A 25,545-nucleotide genomic window follows, 5' to 3' on the forward strand; every position below is an offset into this window, starting at 1 on the left:
GTACTTTGGTGCGAAAAGTGCAAATCAATCCCAGAACAACAGCAAAGGACCTTGTGAAGATGCTGGAGGAAACGGGTACAAAAGTATCTATATCCACAGTAGAACGAGTCCTATATCGACATAACCTGAAAGGCCGCTCAGCAAGGAAGAAGCCACTGCTCCAAAACTGCCATAAAAAAAGTCAAAATACGGTTTGCAACTGCACATGGGGACAAAGATCGTACTTTTTGGAGAAATGTCCTCTGGTCTGATGAAACAAAAATAGAACTGTTTGGCCATAATGACCATCGATATGTTTGGAGGACAAAGAGGGAGGCTTGCAAGCAGAAGAACACCATCCCAACCATGAAGCACGGTGGTGGCAGCATCATGTTGTGGGGGTGCTTTGCTGCAGGAGGGACTGGTACACCTCACAAAATAGATGGCATCATGAGGTAGGAAAATTATGTAGATATATTGAAGCAACATCTCAAGACATCAGTCAGGAAGGTAAAGCTTGGTCGCAAATGGGTCTTCCAAATGGACAATGAACCCAAGCATACTTCCAAAGTTGTGGCAAAATGGCTTAACATTTACATTTAAGTCATTTAGCAGACGCTCTTATCCAGAGCGACTTACAAATTGGAAAGCTCATACATATTCATCCTGGTCCCCCCTTGGGGAATGAACCCACAACCCTGGCGTTGCAAGCGCCATGCTCTACCAACTGAGCCACACGTTTGACACAAGTTAAACAATTTAAAGGCAATGCTACCAAATACTAATTGAGTGTATGTGAACTTCTGACCCACTGGGAATGTGATGAAAGAAATAAAAGCCGAAATAAGTCTATTATTCTGAGATTTCACATTCTTAAAATGAAGTGTTATTTGGCTAAGGTGTATGTAAACTTCTGACTTCAACTGTATGTGAACACAACTTTTCTGTAACTGCGGTAAAAAGGCAAATCTGCATTCAGTAAATCATGTGCAGTTATACAATACAAACATGGGTAGTCTTACTTTAGCATTGCATGTGACTTACAATGATGACATTGATCAACTTGGAAAGAAAGACCGCAACAAAAGTAGAATATGGATCAGAGTTTATTCCCCCCATCCAACATTCCTGGATCATCCTATGTAAATGCATATCTATTTCACAGCTCAAAGCTCAGCCTACGCTTGACCTCCAAACATGTGCATCTAATACAGACTTTAAGTCAGAGAACTTTTATTTATACGGAATCAGCTCTATCCCCCCCACATAGAAAATTAAAAGGATTTTAGTATCAACTTCATACAGTTATCTTTAGACTTCCAATATTCATAGAACAGATGGACAGGAAAAAGCTGTATAATAAAAAAATAAAAACTGTTGATGTTTACTTGGGGGCCACTTCCTCCAGCTTGGGCTCTGGACAGAGACAGAGAAAATGGACAACAGTCAAGGTATTGGAGTGGACATCACAAAGCCCTGACCTCAATCCCATGGAAAATTTGTTGGCAGAACTGAAAAAGTGCGTGTGAGCAAGGAGGCCAACAAACTTGATTCAGTTACACCAGCTGTCAGGAGGAATGGGTCAAAATTCACCCAACTTATTGTGGGAAGCTTGTGGAAGGCTACCAGAAACGTTTGACCCAAGTTAAACAATTTAAAGGCAACGCTACCAAATACTAATTGAGTGCATGTAAACTTCTGACCCACTGGGATTGTGATGAAAGAAATAAACACTGAAATAAATAACTATTATTCAGACATTTCACATTCTTAAAATAAAGTGGTGATCCTAACTGACCTAAAACAGGGAATTTCTACTAGGATTAAATGTCAGGAATTGTGATAAACTGAGTTTAAATGTATTTGGCTAAGGAGTATGTAAACTTCCGACTTTCAACTGCTTGTCTCCTAATGATGATAGTGTACTTAACATACATCTCGTTCTTGCCCCATCAAGGAACGCCATGTTTAACATCTTCTGGATTATTCTGCTTCTCTCTGGACATGCACTGTCAACTGTGGGACCTTATTTAGACCAGGTGTTTCTTTCTAAAATCATGTCCAAACAATTGATCTGGCCACAGGTGTAGTGACATCACGGATGATCAAAGGAATTTGGATGCACCCAAGCTCAATGTGGAGTTCAATAGCAAATGGGTGTGAATACATATTTAAATCATTTCAAACATGTTTTTCACTTTGTCCTTATGCAGTATTGTGTGTAAATGTTTTTTTAAATTTTTTAATCATTAAATCAATTTTCATTCAGGCTGTAACAAAAATGTAGAATAAGTCAAAGTGTTTGACCATGCTGTTGCTGTGTGTGTGCTTTTTAATTTGTTTTCAAACCTTTCCCTTGGGAGAAAAAAATGAAATACAAATGTTGATTGGGGATATGTATGACTCGTGGTCTTTCCTTCTAAAATATAAAAATCCTATAATCCCTCACACCAACACCCAAATCCTATATTCTTCGGCAAAGCAAGAACATAGTGCTGTTTAACACAAAAATGCAGTCTGGCTCAACACTAAAAGACTGACTGAAGAAGAAAAACCCACAGTTAGACAGGTGCACTAAAATGAGGGAGTTTTTATTTGAACACTTGCTCACCCACAGAACAGCAAAACATGGAAAATTTGAAAAAAACATTTGTATATCAAGATCATTCTCTTCCCAACAGGGGAATCTGTGAATATTCAGTTTATAATTGTATTTTCCTGGTGGACAAACAGTGGGGGTGGGACGGTCATCTGTCTTACCAGTCTCCTCACAGAAGACTAGAAGAAGTCAGCCGCAGTGGGGCGTTTGGGGGTGGGTTTCAGGGTGCTCTTGGTCTTCTTACTGCTTTTGGTAAGAGAGGCCTCTGTGGACTTCAGGACTCCAAACAGGGGCTTCTGCTGGGGGTCAAAGGGCACTCGGGACGACCCCTCTGGACTCACCAGCAGGCTGCGGTCAGTCTTCCTGAACTCTGGGGATCATGAATTGGCAAAAAACAAATAGGAAAGTCTCATCAAAACTATGGAACGACATTGAACCGTTAAGAAATGAGGACCTGGAAACTAGATTATCACTGATAACAGAAGATATATAGGTCATTAGAAGGTAATTATAAAAGGGCTTGTCTCTCGTACGAGTCTAAATAAGGTGCTATCCTGCCCTCTAATACCTGCAGTTTTGTTTTTATTGAGTCCGAAGGTAACCTTCTTGGATTCGGACTTAGGAGTCCGACACATCTTCTGTGAAAGAAAACGATAAAATATCATGAGGATTTCACATTTGTGAACGGAAGTTAAGGACAGATGTTGAGGGAGTAACTTGATGAAATAATAGACTGTAGATATTGAACCAGTTCACTACCTTCTTCTTGCTGGATAGCGGTGTGCTGGGGCTTCCCTTGGTGGTCTTGAAGAAAAGGGGAGTAGGGATGGTGGCATGGTTCTGGAACGTGATGAAGTCAGACTCCGCCCCTGCCTTCTTGGGCGTCATTTTTTGTGTTTTCTTGGCGCTCACCGGCGTGGACAGCTCTTTGCTGTCCTGAAGAGATGAGGAAACAAAAAGGAATTTACCAAAAGTTAAAACAAGCTCATTAACTGGAAACCTGTTCAATGGCTGCTAGCGAACACAGCTAACTAGCGCTCATCTGCTTGACTTACGCTAACTAAAATGGTACCCATTTACTGTAGCTACTAACTTTCTAACTATTTGCATATTTTACAGATGGGGACAGCTATCAAATGTGTCAGGCTGACTCAACCTAGGCCTAGGAAGTGAAGTTAATGTTAACTTAAAACTCACGTTGCTCAGTTTGGCTTTCTTGCCTCCAGCCATCCCGTTGACCTCAGCCTCGACCTCTATCACTACCGGGACCTTCCTCTTCTTCTTCTTCCCTTTCTTCAGGGGCGTGTCCAGGTCAGCATCTGTAGGCTGCTCCGCTGAAACGCTCTCCTCCACCGTCGTGGTCTCTGGCTCCTGCGCTACCCGTCCAGAGCTCTTCTTCTTCTTCTTGAGCGGGGTAGGTGTGGCGGCCTCCAGCGTCTGTACCTCAGCGTGGATCAGTGTGAGGTTCGCGTCTGCTTTCGGCGGGGTTTCACCCTCGGCCTCCACGCTCTGTTCTTCAGTCTTGGCATGTTTCTTCTTCTTCTTGAGCGGGGTTGATGCAGCGACATTTGCTGGCTCCACCTTGGCGTCTACAGGAAGGACGCCTGCTTCAGTTTCTGGCTGCATTTCACCCTCAGCGCTCTCCTCTACAGCTTTGGCCACCTTTAGTTTCTTCTTTTTCAGGGGCGTGGCGGCGATGCGGAGGTCAGCTGGAGGCTGCTCGGCTGGTGTAGAGTCTGGTTCAAGGTCCACCTGTGTTGTGTCTGTCTCAGCGGTCCGTTTAACCCTCTTTCTCCTCCTCGTCCTCTTCTTCGGTGGGGTGGCCTCGTCTACTGTTTCTAACGTCATTTCAACTTCCTCTACGGTTGTCTGCTCCGCAGGCTCCTGCTTGGTGCTTTTCCTCCTGCTCAGGGTGGTAGTAGCAGTCTCAGGGGCAGACCTTTCTGGTTCTGCTACCTCTTCCTTCTCCTCCTTCGGTGCAGGCGTTTTGGACTTCTTGATATTTTTCTTCTTGGAAGATGTGGCGTCTGGTACCGGAGTCTCTGATTGTTTCTTCTGGTCTTCCTCCATGACTGAGACAGATGATAGGTTACCTACCACTACATCCTGTGGAGTTCCTGATTGGACCCCTGTCTCCATGGCTGTCACCTTTGCCTTCTCCTTCAGGAGAGCTGCTCCTGTATCGGTGCCCCTGGCTGGGATAGAGGGCTCAGTCGCTGCTTCTTTAGAGTCTGTCGTCTGCGGTGCAGAAGCAGGAGTTGTGTCCTTCTCAGCCTTCACCTCTGACTTCACCGTCACCCCGTTCTGCTCTTCAGTCTTCACCTCGCCAGTCTTCTTCTTCTTCTTCTTCTTCTTCTTTTTCTTGTTATTGGAGTCTCCAGGAGTCTCTGCTGGTTTACTGGCATCTGTTGCGGCAGTCTGGTCAGAAGTTCTTGCTTTGGAGTCTTTTTTCTTGCCTTAAGTACAAGATATCAATGATGTAAGAACAACAAATAAATGATGAAGTAAAAGAATAAGCTGAAGATCAAAGTCGATCATTTAAATAGAGGGGTTTTAGGTACCTTTCCATTTCTTGGCTGGTGAGCTCTCTTCCTCCTCCTCCCCGAAGCCTCGTCCCCGTTTCATCCTCTTTCTGCTGCCAAACATTTCATCATCATCCTCATCTGTCGACACCTCCTCTGGGTACTCATCCTGTGGAAAGACTCCTGAGAGAGAACGAGAGGAGACAAAGGGAGAGAGAGAGACGTCAGCTTTCCTTGCACATCTATCATGGGGATACGCTGATGAAAGTTATGACCATCAGGATTCCTACCTTCACTGAGATCCCGGAGACTGCAGCAGAACAGAGGGAGAGGAAGAGGTGTCAGTCAATACACAAACTGAACCAACTCCTCTTCATCAGTGTCCATATCAAGGATTTCTAATTTACGAGTGTGTGTGTTTACTTACGTCTTGACGACTTTGTACAGTCTCTGTCTGTTGTGGCTAGGGGTGTTGCTGCGTCTGGCTAGCCCAAACAGCCTGTCCGCCAGGCTAAGGTAGTCAAACTGGAGAACAGGTCCGATCCCCGCGTCATCTGGCATCTCAGACTCAGAGTCACTCTCCAAATGAAGCATTTCGTCATCGTCTTCATCCTCCAGACCATCATCATCTTCCTCCTCAGTTGATACAGTACCTAAAACCACAAAGGAAGGTGAGAACAAGACTTATGGATTATATCTGGACATTTACAAACATTAGGCTTTGTGTCATTAATAAGATAATTCCATATAATGCAACATACTTGTGGTATTCAAGCTAAAGCTGATATATAAATTATGGCTCTTAGTTTTCAATGCCTACCGTTGGTCTGCCCTCCAGTGGTTTTCTTGAGGGGTCCCTTTGCAGTTTTTTTGCCCTTGGGGGGCTCCTTCTCTACCACCTCCTCTTCAGAAGCCTGTCCTGAGTCAGACTCCTCAGCCCCTCCACCTGTAGCCTTCACTTCCTTCAACAGGTCTTCGATGGCGAAGGGAGCCTGGTCCACGATGGCGCTGAAAATGCTGCTGCAGATAGCCTTGAGCAGGACCCGACTGAGAGAGGGAACGAGAGAGGGGGAATGTGCAGGAAGGATTGAAACTCAATATAAAAGGTAGAGGTGATTATCTTGAACCCTCCCCCCAAAAGGTCCCTGTAAAACTTACTCTTTCGTTTTAGATGCTGTTTTGCAGAAAGGGTCAATGAATGTCATGTTCTGAGCCGCTGTGAGCTGTAATCACAAGCAAACCACAACCAGTCATTCAACTGTGGTGGAAATGGAACCAATCAGCACACAACCAGCTCACTCACCCAATAGGACCACCTAACACCCAATCAAACTGACAGATCTTTATCAAACTTAAGTCTCATTACTTCCCTACCCTTAAAAGGTGGATTTATTGATTGATTTATTACCTCTCAATTACAACTCTAATTGTAAACAACAAAGTGAACCTAGTACATCTCTTGGGGCATTAAAATAACCCGTTGATACCTCAGCGGAGCCGACTGCAGCCAGCTCGGTCATATAGATGTCCAGTATGTGGAACTGTAATCCACAGGGAGCTCCGCTGGCGCTGTGGAGGACCTGGGCAGTCAGGAGCTCCAGAAACCTGGTCACCACACTGTAGAAAGACAAAACACCACATTCTAACATCACAGGAAGCATGCATGCACAAAGACCTAAAGGGACAGTACACCCCAAAAATGTAAGTTTGTCAGATGTTTTCAAGTAAAGAAAGAGGGAGGGAGGGAGGGGGGGGTTTGGTCAAGGGTCAAAGCGTCACCCACCTGGTCTCCCATTCTTTCCTCTTCATCATCTCAAAAGTGTTCCTGAACACGAAACGAACCAGCTGTCCGTCAGAGAGAATGACAAAAAAGGATTTGTCATTTCTTCATGTACAAAATATTTTCAGTTTATCCTCTAAACTATACATGATGATTTATTGCGTAAGGAAATACTGATAACATTTTGATGGTTGAATATGCTGACCTGGAAGAACTTATCCATGCGAAGCCTGTCAATGCCAGTCCATTCTCTTTTGATGGTCTGCAGGAAGGTCTCCAGAAACATAAACTCTACAAAAAAAAAATCGATGAAAACCAGGAACAGATCTTAAAATTGGAGTACACGTTCTGTATAGGGTCTGTCAACACTCTCAGAACATTTTTTTTAAAGACAATATTGAATACATAGTAGTGCGTAAAAATGAGGCCTTACGGCTCTGGGTGGTCTGGAAGTTGTGCATCAGGCCAGAGATCTGATTCGACAGCTCCTCCTGTTGGCAAAAATCATGATCAAGCAACTTATAGTCCGAGTATCGTGTGTGTAGTCCGAGTATCGTGTGTGTAGTCCGAGTATCGTGTGTGTAGTCCGAGTATTGTGTGTGTAGTCCGAGTATTGTGTGTATCAGTTCTTCTAGATTAACCTTTTTTTAAAACATGAATGCAAATAAGTTGGGTCAGTGGCTAGCCTTACCTGAAGAAGTGGCTTGTCCTGCATCCACAGGCAATAAAAGAGTCCTTTCCATAGTTTGAGTAACTCGTCGCATTCAAACCCACCTGGAGAGAAGGCAAGTGCCGGTCAAACTAGATACAAAAATCACAACTATGAAAGGAGTTGGCAACATTGTTGCTCGCATCGTCACAATTTGCATTCCCGACCAAATGTGATCATTTTCTTTGATGCATTACATTCTAAACTCGTTTATATCATTTTTCGTGCTCTAACGAGTCTACTGTTGTATTGTTAAAACTATATAAATCAAATTGGTTTAACGTGCACAAACGAATCGAAGGTTAGCTAAGCTAGGATCACGAAGAGATGAGGCAGACAAGCTGCGTGTGTGGAAGCCAAGCGCGTGGTACGTTTTTCTTGTAACCTCGTTAGCCTTACCTTGGATTTTTTGTGACCTAACACTAATATATTTTCGTAGCTTCTTGATGGCTTTTGTTCGCATGGGCTTCTCATTAGAAGCCAATCTTTGAGCGAACTGGATCGCTGGTTCTTGTTGTACCGGCGCCATGTTTCCAACAAATTAACGTAGAAACACTTTTTGCCTAGCAGTGACACATTTCTCTCTGCGCTTTCCGCATGCGTTTCCCCTCGTCGCATGATGATGACGTAACACCTAAACTAAGTATTCGTTACTCTGGATTTCCCCACAGGGCGGCAATATTAATTCAACTTTGACCCATCTTTTCTACCCTGGCTAAACCACACAGTCAATTGGGGATTTTTTATAATCACATCAAACCTTTTCATACTCAAATAATTCCTCAGCGACTCTTATTAATCAGACCAGTAATTATGAGAGAGACGTCTTTATTATTGAAATGTGTGTTTGCTGTGCGTAAGCTGTGAATCTGGCAAGGTCTCAGGTCTCTGGAGTGGGAGGTTTGGATCCCCCTTTCTCGTCTGCGGAGGCCAGTCCTTCTCCGTCTGTTGATAGAAAAACTATTTTAATTGATACATGTAAAAAAAAATATATATATATTCCTCAGACAAGGTACTCTCTTCACAGTCACACGTGATACACACTACTACAGGCTACGTAAGGGTCCTGCTCACCCGAGGATGGATCTTTGGCTGGGGTCCAGAGGGACAGGCCCGTGACAGCCTTGGGCTTCCACTTCAGGGCCATGGTGGATACTATCTCATCCTCCTCGGCATCCCCTCTGTCCTGTTGTCCATGGAGAAGCAGTAACAGAGGTCAAGAAAAGATTCCCTTTGGCCATTTCTGCCTAAAGCACCTTTATGCATCTATTTTTATTTTCTCTTCTATGTATACAGTTGGGATGTTTTAAGTGCAATGCCGTGCTGTAAGTGTTTTGCTGTCATTGTGTTAGATCTGTGTAGTGCTTCCTATTAGATGGTTAAATTGTTCAGAAACAGCTTCTTCTAAAGCACGGCAAGCCCCAAAACATCTAAAACTCCAGTGCACAACTCAGCCAAAAACACACAGAGAGACTAGAAGACGAACAGTGGATCCATGACTACTATTACAATGTAATGAAGGATGATAATCATGCAAGGATCTAGGTGTATACACTTTATTAAGAGACTAAGCCCAATAGCATTTTGGGGGGAAAAAGGTTATCTTTGTATCAATCAACCACTAAGGGGTGTCATGCAACAAATGGACACATGAAGTGGAACTACTATTCTACAACAAAGGCACAGCACAGCAGCACTCTGTAGTTGCTGTGGTACCTCCTCTCCTGAAGCCCCTATGGAGAAATAGCCCTCCCCATGGCCAGGGTAGGGAGACCTGGACTTCTGGGCTTTCCCATGTTTACCATTCTCCTCATCTGATGCAGGCTGGAGTTTTAGTCAAGAGAGAGAAGCGGCTCTCTGTTAAGTGTCTTTTGTCATGATCTCTTCCAGATACTTCAAACAACAAACATTTGCTCGAGAGACTTTCTGCTCTTGTACAGGTTGTTTTATCATATCATTGCAATTTCTGCATATGCAAATATGTGGTAGTGGTCATACCTGATCCACCTGTAGGTATTCTCCATGCTGCTCACAGCCAATCTCAAACACATACTTCCCTGGGCCTGAGGGCTGAAACACAAATGGCTGATAGTAACAGTTTATATATGCTAGTACACAATGATCTTGTTGTATGCTGATAAACTTGTAACTAAACATGTCATATTTGATTTGATCATGCTGTGTTTGTGGTTATTGTTTTCATTATTAAGGCAGTGTTTTTACTTTAATAATGTCAGATTCCTTCTGGGCTGACTTACATTGTTGTTGAGGAAGTTGCCCTGGTATCTGTGGTTCAGGTGGATGAATTCTCCTGCTGACTCTATCTTGCCCATCACCCACGTGCCCATGTACCTGGAACCTGTGTCGTTGTAGTGGTATATACCTTGTCCATTTCTGGTATTATAAAGACAAAGAGTGGTAAGATCAGGTGGAGGACTGTAATAGGAATATTTAATATGAATACGTTTCATTCCAAAACGCTATACTGTATGTATAACCATTATCAGAAATGTTGGTAAATTAGCTTTTTTGTTTAAAGAACTTGTGAAAGAGATGTGTTTTTTTCACCACCTAATCATGGAATGGGGTTGTTCAATGATAGATGTCAAACAAATACATGTCTATCACTTGATGGTATCATTTCAGAGACAAACAATCACATGTTGTTGCAAAATGATATATATTTGCCTCAGTAGCTAGGTTTCCATCCAATTGGTGATGTATTTTAATGCGAAAATTCAAAAATCCGCATAAAAACAATGTGAAAATCTTTCCACCAGAGATGTGTTTCCATTAAATTGACTTGTTGCAGATAAAAGATTGTGCGTGAAAAATGTATTTTGCAGTTAAAATACAAGTTAAGTGTGCTTCCATCCCATTTTCACTTCTACTGATGGTTTTGTCACTAAGCATATTGCGTTAAATAGCGAATGTGCCCACTCTAGTATCGACACGTGCGAACTACAGCTCGTAGATACTGTGCAGGTAGGCTAGTCTACATGATGAGATTATTATGGATAAGAGCGAGAATATTTTTATTTGTCAAACAGCAGTCAAGCATCGATCATCATGTCACCAGAATAAGACCCTCAATATTTATTGTAAAGGAGCATCAAGCTCATCACCGTGCACTTTCACCACCCTGTGAAGGTCATCACCGTGCACGTTCACCACCCTGTGAAGGTCATCACCGTGCACGTTCACCACCCTGTGAAGGTCATCACCGTGCACGTTCACCACCCTGTGAAGGTCATCACCGTGCACGTTCACCACCCTGTGAAGGTCATCACCGTGCACGTTCACCACCCTGTGAAGGTCATCACCGTGCACGTTCACCACCCTGTGAAGGTCATCACCGTGCACGTTCACCACCCTGTGAAGGTCATCACCGTGCACGTTCACCACCCTGTGAAGGTCATCACCGTGCACGTTCACCACCCTGTGAAGGTCATCACCGTGCACGTTCACCACCCTGTGAAGGTCATCACCGTGCACGTTCACCACCCTGTGAAGGTCATCACCGTGCACGTTCACCACCCTGTGAAGGTCATCATCGTGCACGTTCACCACCCTGTGAAGGTCATCACCGTGCACGTTCACCACCCTGTGAAGGTCATCACCGTGCACGTTCACCACCCTGTGAAGGTCATCATCGTGCACGTTCACCACCCTGTGAAGGTCATCACCGTGCACGTTCACCACCCTGTGAAGGTCATCACCGTGCACGTTCACCACCCTGTGAAGGTCATCACCGTGCACGTTCACCACCCTGTGAAGGTCATCACCGTGCACGTTCACCACCCTGTGAAGGTCATCACCGTGCACGTTCACCACCCTGTGAAGGTCATCACCGTGCACGTTCACCACCCTGTGAAGGTCATCACCGTGCACGTTCACCACCCTGTGAAGGTCATCACCGTGCATGTTCACCACCCTGTGAAGGTCTGTAGCCTAATAAACTGCATGCTTTCCCGATGAGTCATACCGGGAGGACCATACAACATGTCATCGTGTGACTCCCAAGTTTACTTCGATATAATGGTCATTATATCAATATTTTGGCATAAAAGCGTTTCCACCGACATTTCTCGCATAATTCATTTTACAGACACAAAAACATCCCACTTTCTCTAGCGTAGTTTGTTTTTATTGACATTTGGAAAGTTTACCGACACATTTTCTGTTTTCCATCAGGCCTGTCGTGATATTTTTTATCCAACATGTACTTCACTGGCATAAAAAGGGGCCACTACTTTAGACAGTCAAACGTGACACATTGTTTTTAGTAAAAAACTGTACAAATGGTACATTTGTGACATCAACATTTAAAAAAATAAGATCTATATACATTTTATTTTATCAATACAATAATATGAGATCTGGACTCTGTTCAAAAGTAATCCAGAGGCCTAACTCTAACCAAACACTATAGCATGAGGCTAGATTTATGATGGTTTCCATTTGTATGTAAAAGATACAGGATACAAACATTCCATTCCAGCTGAACAATGGATATATAAACCCATTTTAATACACATCTAAAATCTACGAATACAAAATCTTACACACACATAAAGATACACATAAGCATTCATTTCTGATGAAAAAACACAAATGCGTTTTGGAAATAAACGCTTCAATATTAATTTAAGAATGATTAACACAATGTTTTGCATATTTATATATTTTCCCTTTATGTAATACACATGATTTTCAGTGTTGTTTGTAAACACTGGCTGATAGCCACTACACTAGACGATAAGTTTTGGATTAAACTCATATCGGTTGATAGTGATTGACACCAGACTACCATAGACCCCATGCCCAAGAATGCCAAGGTGACAACCCATCCACCACGCTGACCATCAACACGGGGGCCCCTCAGGGGTGTTAAGACTGCAACTTAGTTAATCAAATGGCTACGCGTACTACCTGCATTGACCCTTTTGCACTGACTCTATGCGCACACACTGGACTCTACACACACACACATGCATACTGACGCCACTCACACACACGCTCATGTTACTGCTACTGTCTATTATCTATCCTGTTGCCTAGTCACTTTACCCCTACCTATATGTATATAGCTACCTAAATTACCCCTGCACATCAACTCCATACTGGTACTCCCTCTATATGGGGTGGCAGGGTAGCCTAGTGGTTAGAGCGTTGGACTAGTAACCGAAAGGTTGCAAGTTCAAATCCCCCTGCTGACAAGGTACAAATCTGTCATTCTGCCTCTGAACAGGCAGTTAACCCATTGTTCCTAGACCGTCATTGAAAATAAGAATTTGTTCTTAACTGACTTGCCTAATAAAATAAAGCCATGTTATTTTTACTTGTAATTCACTGTGTATTTATTCCTCTTGTAACTATTTCAATTTATTTAACTTGTTGTAAAATGACCTGTAAGTAAGCATGTCACTGTTGTTTATGAAGCATTTGACAAATAACAGTATATTTGATTAGTATATACTGTGACAGGCCTGTCACCAAGAGGCCAGTTAGACATTTCCTCTGCTTCTGTGCTGGATGGTGTCTCCCTGTTGCAACTTATAATTAAACCGGGATGATTTAGATTGACATTATCAACGACTGCTCTACTTTTAGTTCACCTGTAAATTCCTATTACAGGAACACAGAAAAAGGTTTGACTCTGTCATGTACAGTTGGCCTATTTCTTACACAATTAACTTTATTGTCACGGCAGTAACTACCTTTGATGATGTAAGGGAGTGAACTATATTCATAATAATGGGTTACATGGAGAAAATCGAAGCTCTCTGAAATGAAAATGGATGTCCCTCCCTTCAGAAAAATATACACTGCTCAAAAAAATAAAGGGAACACTTAAACAACACAATGTAATTCCAAGTCAATCACACTTCTGTGAAATCAAACTGTCCACTTAGGAAGCAACACTGATTGACAATAAATTTCACATGCTGTTGTGCAAATGGAATAGACAACAGGTGGAAATTATAGGCAATTAGCAAGACACCCCCAATAAAGGACTGGTTCTGCAGGTGGTGACCACAGACCACTTCTCAGTTCCTATGCTTCCTGGCTGATGTTTTGGTCACTTTTGAATGCTGGCGGTGCTTTCACTCTAGTGGTAGCATGAGACGGAGTCTACAACCCACACAAGTGGCTCAGGTAGTGCAGCTCATCCAGGATGGCACATCAATGCGAGCTGTGGCAAGAAGGTTTGCTGTGTCTGTCAGCGTAGTGTCCAGAGCATGGAGGCGCTACTAGGAGACAGGCCAGTACACCAGGAGACGTGAAGGAGGCCGTAGGAGGGCAACAACCCAGCAGCAGGACCGCTACCTCCGCCTTTGTGCAAGGAGTAGCAGGAGGAGCACTGCCAGAACCCTGCAAAATGACCTCCAGTAGGCCACAAATGTGCATGTGTCTGCTCAAACGGTCAGAAACAGACTCCATGAGGGTGGTATGAGGGCCCGACGTCCACAGGTGGGGGTTGTGCTTACAGCCCAACACCGTGCAGGATGTTTGGCATTTGCCAGAGAACAACAAGATTGGCAAATTCGCCACTGGCGCCCTGTGCTCTTCACAGATGAAAGCAGGTTCACACTGAGCACATGTGACAGACGTGACAGAGTCTGGAGACGCCGTGGAGAATGTTCTGCTGCCTGCAACATCCTCCAGCATGACCGGTTTGGCGGTGGGTCAGTCATGGTGTGGGGTGGCATTTCTTTGGGGGGCCACACAGCCCTCCATGTGCTCGCCAGAGGTAGCCTGACTGCCATTAGGTACCGAGATGAGATCCTCAGACCCCTTGTGAGACCATATGCTGGTGCGGTTGGCCCTGGGTTCCTCCTAATGCAAGACAATGCTAGACCTCATGTGGCTGGAGTGTGTCAGCAGTTCCTGCAAGAGGAAGGCATTGATGCTATGGACTGGCCCGCCCGTTCCCCAGACCTGAATCCAATTGAGCACATCTGGGACATCATGTCTCGCTCCATCCACCAACGCCACATTGCACCACAGACTGTCCAGGAGTTGGCGGATGCTTTAGTCCAGGTCTGGGAGGAGATCCCTCAGGAGACCATCCGCCACCTCATCAGGAGCATGCCCAGGCGTTGTAGGGAGGTCATACAGGCACGTGGAGGCCACACACACTACTGAGCCTCATTTTGACTTGTTTTAAGGACACTACATCAAAGTTGGATCAGCCTGTAGTGTGGTTTTCCACTTAAATTTTTAGTGTGACTCCAAATCCAGACCTCCATGGGTTGATAAATTTGATTTCCATTGATAATTTGTGTGTGATTTTGTTGTCAGCACATTCAACTATGTAAAGAAAAAAGTATTTAATAAGAATATTTCATTCATTCAGATCTAGGATGTGTTATTTTAGTGTTCTCTTTATTTTTTTGGAGCAGTGTATTTTTCCTAAACCCTCCCTGATTTAGGGGGATCTTTAAATTTAAGACCCAGGCAGCCTCTCGTTTTAATAATAAATTGTGGGCCGCAACTGAGTAAGTCGAGTTTTTACGATGCTCCGAGCAACGTACTTTTAATTTGCGCTTTGTTTTACCCACATAATTTTTACCACAAGGACAAGTTATAAGATAAATAACTGCCTTAGTGGAGCACGTGATAACACCTTTGATTGTTTCCCTGTTTGGGGGTGTTTGAAGGATCTATATTTATAAGCCGTTACACTTGTAGTTTCCATCCAGTAGGGGCGCAAATAGACGTTGTGCAGGGATATCTTGGGGTGGTAAATCAGAGTGTACCAATTGATCTCTGAGGTTTCTGCCCCGCGAGAATACGACCAAGGGACGGTCCGATAACACATTACCGATACTATCATCGGATCTTAGAATGTGCCAATATTTGTGAACGATTCCCTTAATTTGTTCAGAGCACTTTGAATAGCGGGTAGTTAGAACGCAAGAATGCTTATTTTTGCGAGACTGACCTTGAAAAAGGTCATGGCTCGTTTTGTTTTGAATTTTCTCAATGGCAGTATTAATCTGACAATTTTTGTACCCTCTGTTTCAATATGCCTTGTGTTGTAGTCACGACAGACAAAGATATATAGTTAAGCAAACTTTACTAGGCATGTTGTCAACCAGCACATTAATAACGTAAGTAACAACTGGTTTCCGTTTCCTGTGTAACATCAATATTGCTACACCCCCTCTCCTTAAATATTCTTTGAGTTTCAGCCATATTTGTGTCGAAATCGGATTGTTTTTTACCAATTATTTTGATTCGACAGAATTGGCTGTTGGGCAAACTGTTTTTCAAGGGAAGCGGGTGACAACTATCAGCCCTCAACAAACTGTTAGGATCAGTAGGTTTCCTGTATAGATCAGTGTATAGAACATTATCTTCACACAAGATCAGAAGATCAAGAAAACTGATTTGACGTGTATCAGATTGCATAGTAAATCTCAGATGCTCACAACAGGAGTTAAGAAAAGCATGGAACGCCTGGAGCTGTTTTGCATCACCCCTCCATTCAACAAAAATATCATCAATATACCGTTTCCAAACAATGATGTTAGGCAAGAAAACCTTTTTGAGAGGATTGAAAATAGACTGTTTCTCCATGTAACCCACACACACATTAGCATAGTTAGGAGCCATAGGGGATCCCATAGCAGTACCCTTCGTCTGAATAAAGAAATCATTTAGAAACATGAAGTAGTTGTGTGTGAGTACTATTTCAGCCAATGGTTAATATGCATGCACTAGAAGTTAGTTCATTAGGGTCACGTTGCAGAAGAAAATGTTCCATAGCTTCAATACCGCCCTCGTGTGGAATATTTGTGTATAACGACTCAACATCAAAAGTAACTAACAAAGTATTCTCAGGGAGAGGATGAAGGGATTCAATAATAGAGATCATACTGCTAGTGTCCTTTACTAAGGAGGGGAACTGTTCTGAGACCATACTGCTAGTGTCCTTTACTAAGGAGGGGAGCTGTTCTGAGACCATACTGCTGGTGTCCTTTAGGAGGGGAGCTGTTCTGAGACCATACTGCTGGTGTCCTTTAGGAGGGGAGCTGTTCTGAGACCATACTGCTGGTGTCCTTTAGGAGGAGAGCTGTTCTGAGACCATACTGCTGGTGTCCTTTAGGAGGAGAGCTGTTCTGAGACCATACTGCTGGTGTCCTTTAGGAGGAGAGCTGTTCTGAGACCATACTGCTGGTGTCCTTTAGGAGGAGAGCTGTTCTGAGACCATACTGCTGGTGTCCTTTACAAAGGAGGAGAGCTGTTCTGAGACCATACTGCTGGTGTCCTTTACAAAGGAGGGGAGCTGTTCTGAGACCATACTGCTGGTGTCCTTTAGGAGGGGAGCTGTTCTGAGACCATACTGCTGGTGTCCTTTACAAAGGAGGGGAGCTGTTCTGAGATCATACTGCTGGTGTCCTTTAGGAGGGGAGCTGTTCTGAGACCATACTGCTGGTGTCCTTTAGGAGGGGAGCTGTTCTGAGACCATACTGCTGGTGTCCTTTAGGAGGGGAGCTGTTCTGAGACCATACTGCTGGTGTCCTTTACAAAGGAGGGGAGCTGTTCTGAGATCATACTGCTGGTGTCCTTTACAAAGGAGGGGCGCTGTTCTGAGACCATACTGCTGGTGTCCTTTACAAAGGAGGGGCGCTGTTCTGAGATCATACTGCTGGTGTCCTTTAGGAGGGGAGCTGTTCTGAGACCATACTGCTGGTGTCCTTTACAAAGGAGGGGAGCTGTTCTGAGACCATACTGCTGGTGTCCTTTACAAAGGAGGGGCGCTGTTCTGAGATCATACTGCTGGTGTCCTTTAGGAGGGGAGCTGTTCTGAGACCATACTGCTGGTGTCCTTTACAAAGGAGGGGAGCTGTTCTGAGATCATACTGCTGGTGTCCTTTAGGAGGGGAGCTGTTCTGAGACCATACTGCTGGTGTCCTTTACAAAGGAGGGGCGCTGTTCTGAGATCATACTGCTGGTGTCCTTTAGGAGGGGAGCTGTTCTGAGACCATACTGCTGGTGTCCTTTACAAAGGAGGGGAGCTGTTCTGAGATCATACTGCTGGTGTCCTTTACAAAGGAGGGGAGCTGTTCTGAGACCATACTGCTGGTGTCCTTTAGGAGGGGAGCTGTTCTGAGATCATACTGCTGGTGTCCTTTAGGAGGGGAGCTGTTCTGAGATCATACTGCTGGTGTCCTTTACAAAGGAGGGGAGCTGTTCTGAGATCATACTGCTGGTGTCCTTTACAAAGGAGGGGAGCTGTTCTGAGACCATACTGCTGGTGTCCTTTACAAAGGAGGGGAGCTGTTCTGAGACCATACTGCTGGTGTCCTTTACAAAGGAGGGGAGCTGTTCTGAGACCATACTGCTGGTGTCCTTTAGGAGGGGAGCTGTTCTGAGACCATACTGCTGGTGTCCTTTACAAAGGAGGGGAGCTGTTCTGAGATCATACTGCTGGTGTCCTTTAGGAGGGGAGCTGTTCTGAGACCATACTGCTGGTGTCCTTTAGGAGGGGAGCTGTTCTGAGACCATACTGCTGGTGTCCTTTAGGAGGGGAGCTGTTCTGAGATCATACTGCTGGTGTCCTTTAGGAGGGGAACTGTTCTGAGACCATACTGCTGGTGTCCTTTACAAAGGAGGGGAGCTGTTCTGAGACCATACTGCTGGTGTCCTTTAGGAGGGGAGCTGTTCTGAGACCATACTGCTGGTGTCCTTTAGGAGGGGAGCTGTTCTGAGACCATACTGCTGGTGTCCTTTACAAAGGAGGGGAGCTGTTCTGAGACCATACTGCTGGTGTCCTTTAGGAGGGGAGCTGTTCTGAGACCATACTGCTGGTGTCCTTTACAAAGGAGGGGAACTGTTCTGAGACCATACTGCTGGTGTCCTTTACAAAGGAGGGGAACTGTTCTGAGACCATACTGCTGGTGTCCTTTACAAAGGAGGGGAACTGTTCTGAGACCATACTGCTGGTGTCCTTTACAAAGGAGGGGAGCTGTTCTGAGACCATACTGCTGGTGTCCTTTACAAAGGAGGGGAGCTGTTCTGAGACCATACTGCTGGTGTCCTTTACAAAGGAGGAGAGCTGTTCTGAGACCATACTGCTGGTGTCCTTTACAAAGGAGGGGAGCTGTTCTGAGACCATACTGCTGGTGTCCTTTACAAAGGAGGAGAGCTGTTCTGAGACCATACTGCTGGTGTCCTTTACAAAGGAGGGGAGCTGTTCTGAGACCATACTGCTGGTGTCCTTTAGGAGGGGAGCTGTTCTGAGATCATACTGCTGGTGTCCTTTAGGAGGGGAGCTGTTCTGAGATCATACTGCTGGTGTCCTTTAGGAGGGGAGCTGTTCTGAGACCATACTGCTGGTGTCCTTTACAAAGGAGGGGAGCTGTTCTGAGATCATACTGCTGGTGTCCTTTAGGAGGGGAGCTGTTCTGAGATCATACTGCTGGTGTCCTTTAGGAGGGGAGCTGTTCTGAGATCATACTGCTGGTGTCCTTTAGGAGGGGAGCTGTTCTGAGATCATACTGCTGGTGTCCTTTAGGAGGGGAGCTGTTCTGAGATCATACTGCTGGTGTCCTTTAGGAGGGGAGCTGTTCTGAGATCATACAGCTGGTGTCCTTTAGGAGGGGAGCTGTTCTGAGACCATACTGCTGGTGTCCTTTAGGAGGGGAGCTGTTCTGAGACCATACTGCTGGTGTCCTTTAGGAGGGGAGCTGTTCTGAGACCATACTGCTGGTGTCCTTTACAAAGGAGGGGAGCTGTTCTGAGACCATACTGCTGGTGTCCTTTAGGAGGGGAGCTGTTCTGAGACCATACTGCTGGTGTCCTTTAGGAGGGGAGCTGTTCTGAGACCATACTGCTGGTGTCCTTTAGGAGGGGAGCTGTTCTGAGACCATACTGCTGGTGTCCTTTACAAAGGAGGGGCGCTGTTCTGAGATCATACTGCTGGTGTCCTTTAGGAGGGGAGCTGTTCTGAGACCATACTGCTGGTGTCCTTTACAAAGGAGGGGAGCTGTTCTGAGATCATACTGCTGGTGTCCTTTAGGAGGGGAGCTGTTCTGAGACCATACTGCTGGTGTCCTTTACAAAGGAGGGGAGCTGTTCTGAGATCATACTGCTGGTGTCCTTTACAAAGGAGGGGAGCTGTTCTGAGATCATACTGCTGGTGTCCTTTACAAAGGAGGGGAGCTGTTCTGCGAGTGGTCTAATAAAAAAGTCAACAAAGGTCGATAGAGGGGCCGTTACTGCATCAATGCCCGCTACAATAGGGCGCCCTGGAGGTTTTGTAACATTCTTGTGTAAATTCGGCAAAGTATAAAAAGTGACAATTTTAGGGTGTTGAATAGCCAAAAAGTCGGGTTCTTTTTTGGTTATCTGACCAGAACTTAAACACCCATCTAGGACAGTAAAGATCATGTTATGAGATTGAGCAGTGGGGTCACTTCTGAGTTTCTGGTAAAAGGTGTTGTCAAACAGTTGTCTATGACACTCATTTACATGAACTGTCCTATCCATGAGTACAACCGACCCGCCCTGTAAGGACTGACGTATCGGATTGTACAACCGACCCACCCTTATCAGCAGGGCGGGTAAGGACTGATGTATTGGATTGTACATCAAGCAAAGCTTGTTTTTCATTCTGAGGTAAAATATGGAAAGATATGTACTCCTGTTTGTTCTTAAGGAGATTAACATATTTTTCAACAAGTCTGCAATATGTCTCGATAGAGTGATTGCGATTGGCTGGAGGTAAAAATAACTCTTACTTCTAAAAGGAGTTGGAGTATGTGCATGTGAGCAACTTACATGTTCAGTAGAAACATCACGATTAGGGGAGCTAAAATATTCCCTTAAACGGATGTTTCAAAAAAAAAAATTTTTTTTAACATGTCTACCTTAACATCAAAATCGTTGCACTGAGTTGTAGGCACTAAAGATAACCCTTTATTATAAGCAAGGAGATATGGGCAGGGCTCAATATCTTGCTTGATAAATTAAAGGCACTCAATCCCGTGGGTTCTGGGACCATGTGAACGGTCTCCTCTGCCTCTGGTAGTCGTTTCTTCTTACCCCGTCGGGTGCGGCATCTCGTCGGTGCGCGTGCCTGCGGCCACCTCCGCCCTTCCGTCGGCCCAGTCTCTCGTTGGATAAAAAACTGGCACTGGAAGCAGATGGTTGTAGAGCGTTGGTCAGACGGGGGTAGATAGAAGTAAGCGGCATCCCTCCTGCGTCTGTCAAGTAGAGGAGGAGCAGGACCTCGTTTGTCAGGGTTTCTCCAGAAGTAGACTTTGTCCTCGGCCTTGTCTTTTTTGTCTTGGTTTAATTTCTTGATTTTAAGTTCCTATATTTCTGTGGACAACTTGTCCTGGAGCGCTTGGTTAGTTTTCATCAGTTCATTAAATATGCCATCATCATTAACAGCTCCTTGCGGAGCTGTGCATTTCTCTTTAATTGTGTTATCCATTTCAATAAAATCATTTTTCAACGGGCCAACAATAATGTCATTAAATCAATAGATAATTTGTTCAAGATGGCACACCAGCGCTCACAGAAATCATCTGTGCGTTGTCCCAATAATGGTTATTTTTGCCACCTGAGTCCCCGTGGAATAATGCCTTGACGCACATAATCACTAAGAGTGACTATATGTAGATGCATTCTCGTCTGGCGCTTAGATAAGTTTAACAGTTCTTTCGAGAGGTCAGAATTACCCCCCGGCATGTCAAAACGGGGCTCCGATACAATTATCTTATCACGTTCCCTTTGGCTATATTCAAAGTAATCTTGTTTGGGTCTTTGACCAGTGTCAGGAAAATAATTATAATTCGTCATCGTTTTAGAGCTTTTTGTCGGTAGGGTGCCGTTTACTGGGTAACAGAATAATCTAGAGGCGAAAGAAACGCACAACTATTTAGGCGAGGTGCTGGCTAGCGGAGTAGAACACTTTAAAAAATAAAGGAGAGTCGCACACTCTAGGAGCTCAGATGCAAAAATATTTATGTCCAAGACAAGCTGTCTTCATCAGGGTATAATGACAAACACTGCGAGATGACTCATTTATATAGTGTCAAAAGACACACACAGGTGTCTGTAATCATGGCCAATAGTGGCCTGATATCATTGGTTAATTATCATATATTAAAATAGCATACAAAAAACATATATATATATATATATATATATTTGGGGGGGATTGGGGCATCCGCGCCTTGCAGGGGCTGCCGGGATGCATGCTACGCCATTGTTTATAACTTATATATTAATTATGACTATACTGAACAAAAATATCAACGCAACATGCAAAGTGTTGGTCTCATGTTTCATGAGCTGAAATAAAAGATCCCAGAAATGTTCCATACACACAAAAAGCTTATTTCGATTTTAAAAAATTGCACAAATTTGTTTACATCCCTGTTAGTGAGCATTTCTCCTTTGTCAAGATAATCCATCCCCCTGACATGTGTGGCATATCAAGAAGCTGATCAAACAGTGGGGTTATGATCCTGAGGCCCATTGTCGTGCCATTCATCCACCGGCATCACCTCATGTTTCAGCATGACAATGCACGGCCCCAGAATCTGTACGCAATTCCTGGAAGCTGAAAATGTCCCAGTTCTTCCATGGCCTGCATACTCACCAGACATATCACCCATTGAGCATGTTTGGGATGCTCTGGATCAATCTGTACAACAGCATGTTCCAGTTCCCACCAATATCCAACAACTTCGCACAGTCATTGAAGAGTGAGACAAAATTCCACAGGCCACAATCAACAGGTGTTACACTGCATGGAGCAAATGGTGGTCACACCAGATACTGACTGGTTTTCTGATCCACACCCCTACCTTTTTTTTTTAAGGTATCTGTGACCAACAGATGCATATCTGTATTCCCAGTCATGTGAAATCCATAGATTAGGGCCTGATGAATTTATTTAAAATGACTGATTTCCTTATTCCTGTAACTCAGTAAATTCGTTGAAATTGTTGCATGTTGCGTTTATAATTTTGTTCAGTGTGTACATCTAAGATGTGTCAAATAAATTATATCCAGCTTAGGGCTCCAGCTATGCATTTGATTACTCTACCCAGGCCCGATTGCTTCTGCCAAATTTAAGGATCGGCCCTGCCCGAAACCAGAAATAACTTCCTCCATTAGTAAATCCATTAGCTGCTCCTCTCTGTCTGTCACTCGCTCCCTGCGCACAGCATGCGCTCTGCTCATGACGGCTCTGAGTCTGTAAGTATCCATAGCAACAGCTCCGCTTGGGCTGCTCTGCTCAATGAAGAGACGTGAGAGCAGTTAGCTGTTAGCTACTTTTCGTCACTCTAAAATCCAACAAAACTCAATGAACATTATTATTTTCTGTGAAATAATCTCTCCTGACTATTTGACGAGGTTGAAGCACTTCTGACACCTTGTCATGATCTTAGTTCAATATGACTGTACTGTGCAGCAGAGCAAAAACAAGTGACTCAGTTTCAAAATGTTAATGATCAATTTAGTGATACCCAAGCCCTGCCCGTACTCTAGTTATTGATGAAAAACAGGTCCTATCCTAGTTATTGATGGAAAAACAGTCCCTACCCTAGTTATTGATGAAAAACAGGTCTTATCCTAGTTATTTATGGAAAACAGGTCTTATCCTAGTTATTTATGGAAAACAGGTCCTATCCTAGTTATTGATGGAAAACAGGTCCTACCCTAGTTATTGATGGAAAAACAGGTCTTATCCTAGTTATTGATGAAAAACAGGTCCTACCCTAGTTATTGATGAAAAACAGGTCCTACCCTAGTTATTGATGGAAAAACAGTCCCTACCCTAGTTATTGATGAAAAACAGGTCATATCCTAGTTATTGATGAAAGAACAGGTCCTACCCTAGTTATTGATGAAAAACAAGTCCTACCCGATTGGGTAGCAGAGCTCTACCCTGTTGCCTAAATAAAGAAACGGTATGAAGGTATGAGAATCTGGATAGCGCCCAACTCTAGTAACTACCTTTGATGGTGTAACCACTCTCCTTCATATGTGTCTTGGTTGGGGTATGTGTAGAGACCATGGCCCTGGCGCTGGTCATTAACCCAGCTGCCTGAGAGAAAGAGAGAGAGAGAGAGAGAGGGTAGGGGCATATATGACAAACACGGACGGACGGGCGGACGGACGGACGGACAGACAGACAGACAGACCTTCATATTTGGATCCATCTGGGTAGTAGAAGATACCCTGTCCGTGCTTCAAGTTCTGGTAATATTCTCCAATGTACCTGGCCCCATTCTTAAATCGGTATGTCCCCTGGCACACACGGAAATAGTCAAGGAAATCGTCAAAGGAAACAACAAATATTAGGAATCAACAAATAATATTATTTATGGTGACAGTTACCTGGCCAGACCTTTTCCCGTTTTCATACATTCCTTGGTAAGTGTCTCCATTGGGTAGGACAGCTCTCCCGACCCCATGTCTCTCTCCAGCTTCATTTCGGTCCCCTTCATATTCCTGTGTCAGTCAATTACATCTTTCTGTCAATGTTGCGTAGGCGCAAGTAACGTTAGCAGTTAATTAAAGTTAGCTAGCTAACGTTAAATTGGCATTGCTAGCTCAAAATCGGCTTATGAGTTTTCTACCAAGTTACAGCAAACTTTTACTCACCCCAAGGTAACTCTGATCCTCATCAAAATCCTCTGATCCAACATCCGACATGTTTAGCTAGTCGTTTCTCTTGGCTCCTGTAAACTACAAAGTAAACCAACGGACTGCTTCTGCCTCTTCAACTCACCTCCTCCTCTGTTTACCGTTGACATGACAATGACCGACTGGAGTGCAGACACGTGACCAATGGAAAAACGTAAATAAACCTAGGAAAATGTTATAAACAAGCATCAATGAAAACTGTTAGGTGTACATTTATTAACATTTATATCCTAATTTATTCTGTGCCATGTAAAAGCTGTTCAGCCTTATCATTTGGTGATAAGGATATCTCAGAAATTCCTGTTCAAATAGAGCAAGTACACGATTTTTAGTCATCCAGTACCTAGGTTTCCATCGAAATTGGATAAAGATTATATGCGCATTTTTCCAGAAGATGTGTTTTTATCAAATTGACTTTGCTTGATGACGCAGTACCCATACAAATAACTTTTACTGTTAAATTCCCGTGTACTGAATAAACAATATAAGTTAATAAAATGGGTTTCCATCGCATTTTCAACTCCCACAACAATGTCTGCGTTATATTATAGCGAGTGTGCCCACTCTATAACTGGCACGTGTACTCTAGCCAAATGCTCTATGTGCGCGCTGTTAGTTATGCCGCGTTCAAAGCAACTAGGAACTCGAAACTGGCAACTCGGAAATCTCCGACTTCGGACCTCAGTGCGTTTAAAACAACTGGAAACTCTTTTTAAAAAACTAGCCCCGACTGGGAAATATCGTTTTAAACGGTCATCCAACTCAGAATTCAACTCGGGAACTCGGATTATTTTCTAGAGCTCCGACTTTCCGACCTGAAGATCACTGACGTCATGATTTGACATCGTATTTCTCCGAATTCCCAGTTGTCTTGAAAGCAGAACTGTTATGGACAGAAAGCAAAAAGAAATTATGGACAAAAGCGCGAGATTGTTTTTATTTGTCAAACGGCAGCCAAGCATCGATTATCATGTCACCAGAATAAAACCCTCGATATTTATTGGAAAGGAGCATCAAGCTCATCATCGTGCATTTTCACCACCCTGTGAAATCTATCAGAACTTACATCTGTAGCCTAAAAACGGCATGCTTTTCCGACAAGTCCTAGTTGGAGGACCACATAACATGTCAACGCGTGATTCCAAGTTTATTCGATATAATGGTTATTATATCAATATTTTCGCATAAAAGCCTTTCCACCGACATTACCTTTACCGACACAAAAATATTCCACCTTGTCTAGCATATTTTGTTTTGTCGACATTTGGAAAGTTTA

The 25,545-nt window shown here is 44.0% G+C and overlaps 2 protein-coding genes across 7 annotated transcripts; both read right to left on the reverse strand.

Annotated features, from left to right (window-relative positions):
- Positions 1–1,257: 1,257 nt before the first annotated feature.
- Positions 1,258–8,202, reverse strand: LOC139546273 (ribosomal RNA processing protein 1 homolog B-like). 3 transcript variants are annotated; one of them, XM_071354439.1, is made up of 16 exons: positions 7,989–8,202; positions 7,572–7,654; positions 7,314–7,371; positions 7,086–7,171; positions 6,884–6,945; positions 6,588–6,717; positions 6,259–6,323; positions 5,921–6,147; positions 5,528–5,753; positions 5,391–5,410; positions 5,140–5,283; positions 3,776–5,034; positions 3,338–3,514; positions 3,146–3,216; positions 2,740–2,956; positions 1,258–1,395 (listed from the first exon to the last, which is right to left on the reverse strand). In XM_071354439.1, exons 1-15 carry the CDS (start codon positions 8,116–8,118, stop codon positions 2,758–2,760), a joined length of 2,937 nt encoding a protein of 978 aa, XP_071210540.1. In that variant the 5' UTR covers positions 8,119–8,202; the 3' UTR covers positions 1,258–1,395; positions 2,740–2,757. The 3 variants fall into 3 exon arrangements, with proteins under 3 accessions (XP_071210540.1, XP_071210541.1, XP_071210539.1); XM_071354440.1 differs by lacking the exon at positions 1,258–1,395 and having other exon boundaries at positions 2,552–2,948; positions 3,147–3,216; XM_071354438.1 differs by lacking the exon at positions 1,258–1,395 and having other exon boundaries at positions 2,552–2,956.
- A 198-nt stretch (positions 8,203–8,400) lies between these two features.
- Positions 8,401–24,382, reverse strand: rsph1 (radial spoke head component 1). Of its 4 annotated transcripts, none has more exons than XM_071354443.1 (9): positions 24,228–24,382; positions 23,961–24,074; positions 23,765–23,870; positions 23,577–23,667; positions 9,848–9,983; positions 9,588–9,659; positions 9,306–9,413; positions 8,664–8,775; positions 8,401–8,534 (listed from the first exon to the last, which is right to left on the reverse strand). In XM_071354443.1, exons 1-9 carry the CDS (start codon positions 24,276–24,278, stop codon positions 8,470–8,472), a joined length of 855 nt encoding a protein of 284 aa, XP_071210544.1. In that variant the 5' UTR covers positions 24,279–24,382; the 3' UTR covers positions 8,401–8,469. The 4 variants fall into 4 exon arrangements, with proteins under 4 accessions (XP_071210544.1, XP_071210543.1, XP_071210546.1 ...); XM_071354442.1 differs by having other exon boundaries at positions 9,588–9,674; XM_071354445.1 differs by lacking the exon at positions 9,306–9,413.
- Positions 24,383–25,545: the final 1,163 nt, after the last annotated feature.

Source organism: Salvelinus alpinus, chromosome 20 (assembly GCF_045679555.1).
Source record: "Salvelinus alpinus chromosome 20, SLU_Salpinus.1, whole genome shotgun sequence".
In the NCBI taxonomy this organism is placed as follows: domain Eukaryota; kingdom Metazoa; phylum Chordata; class Actinopteri; order Salmoniformes; family Salmonidae; genus Salvelinus; species Salvelinus alpinus.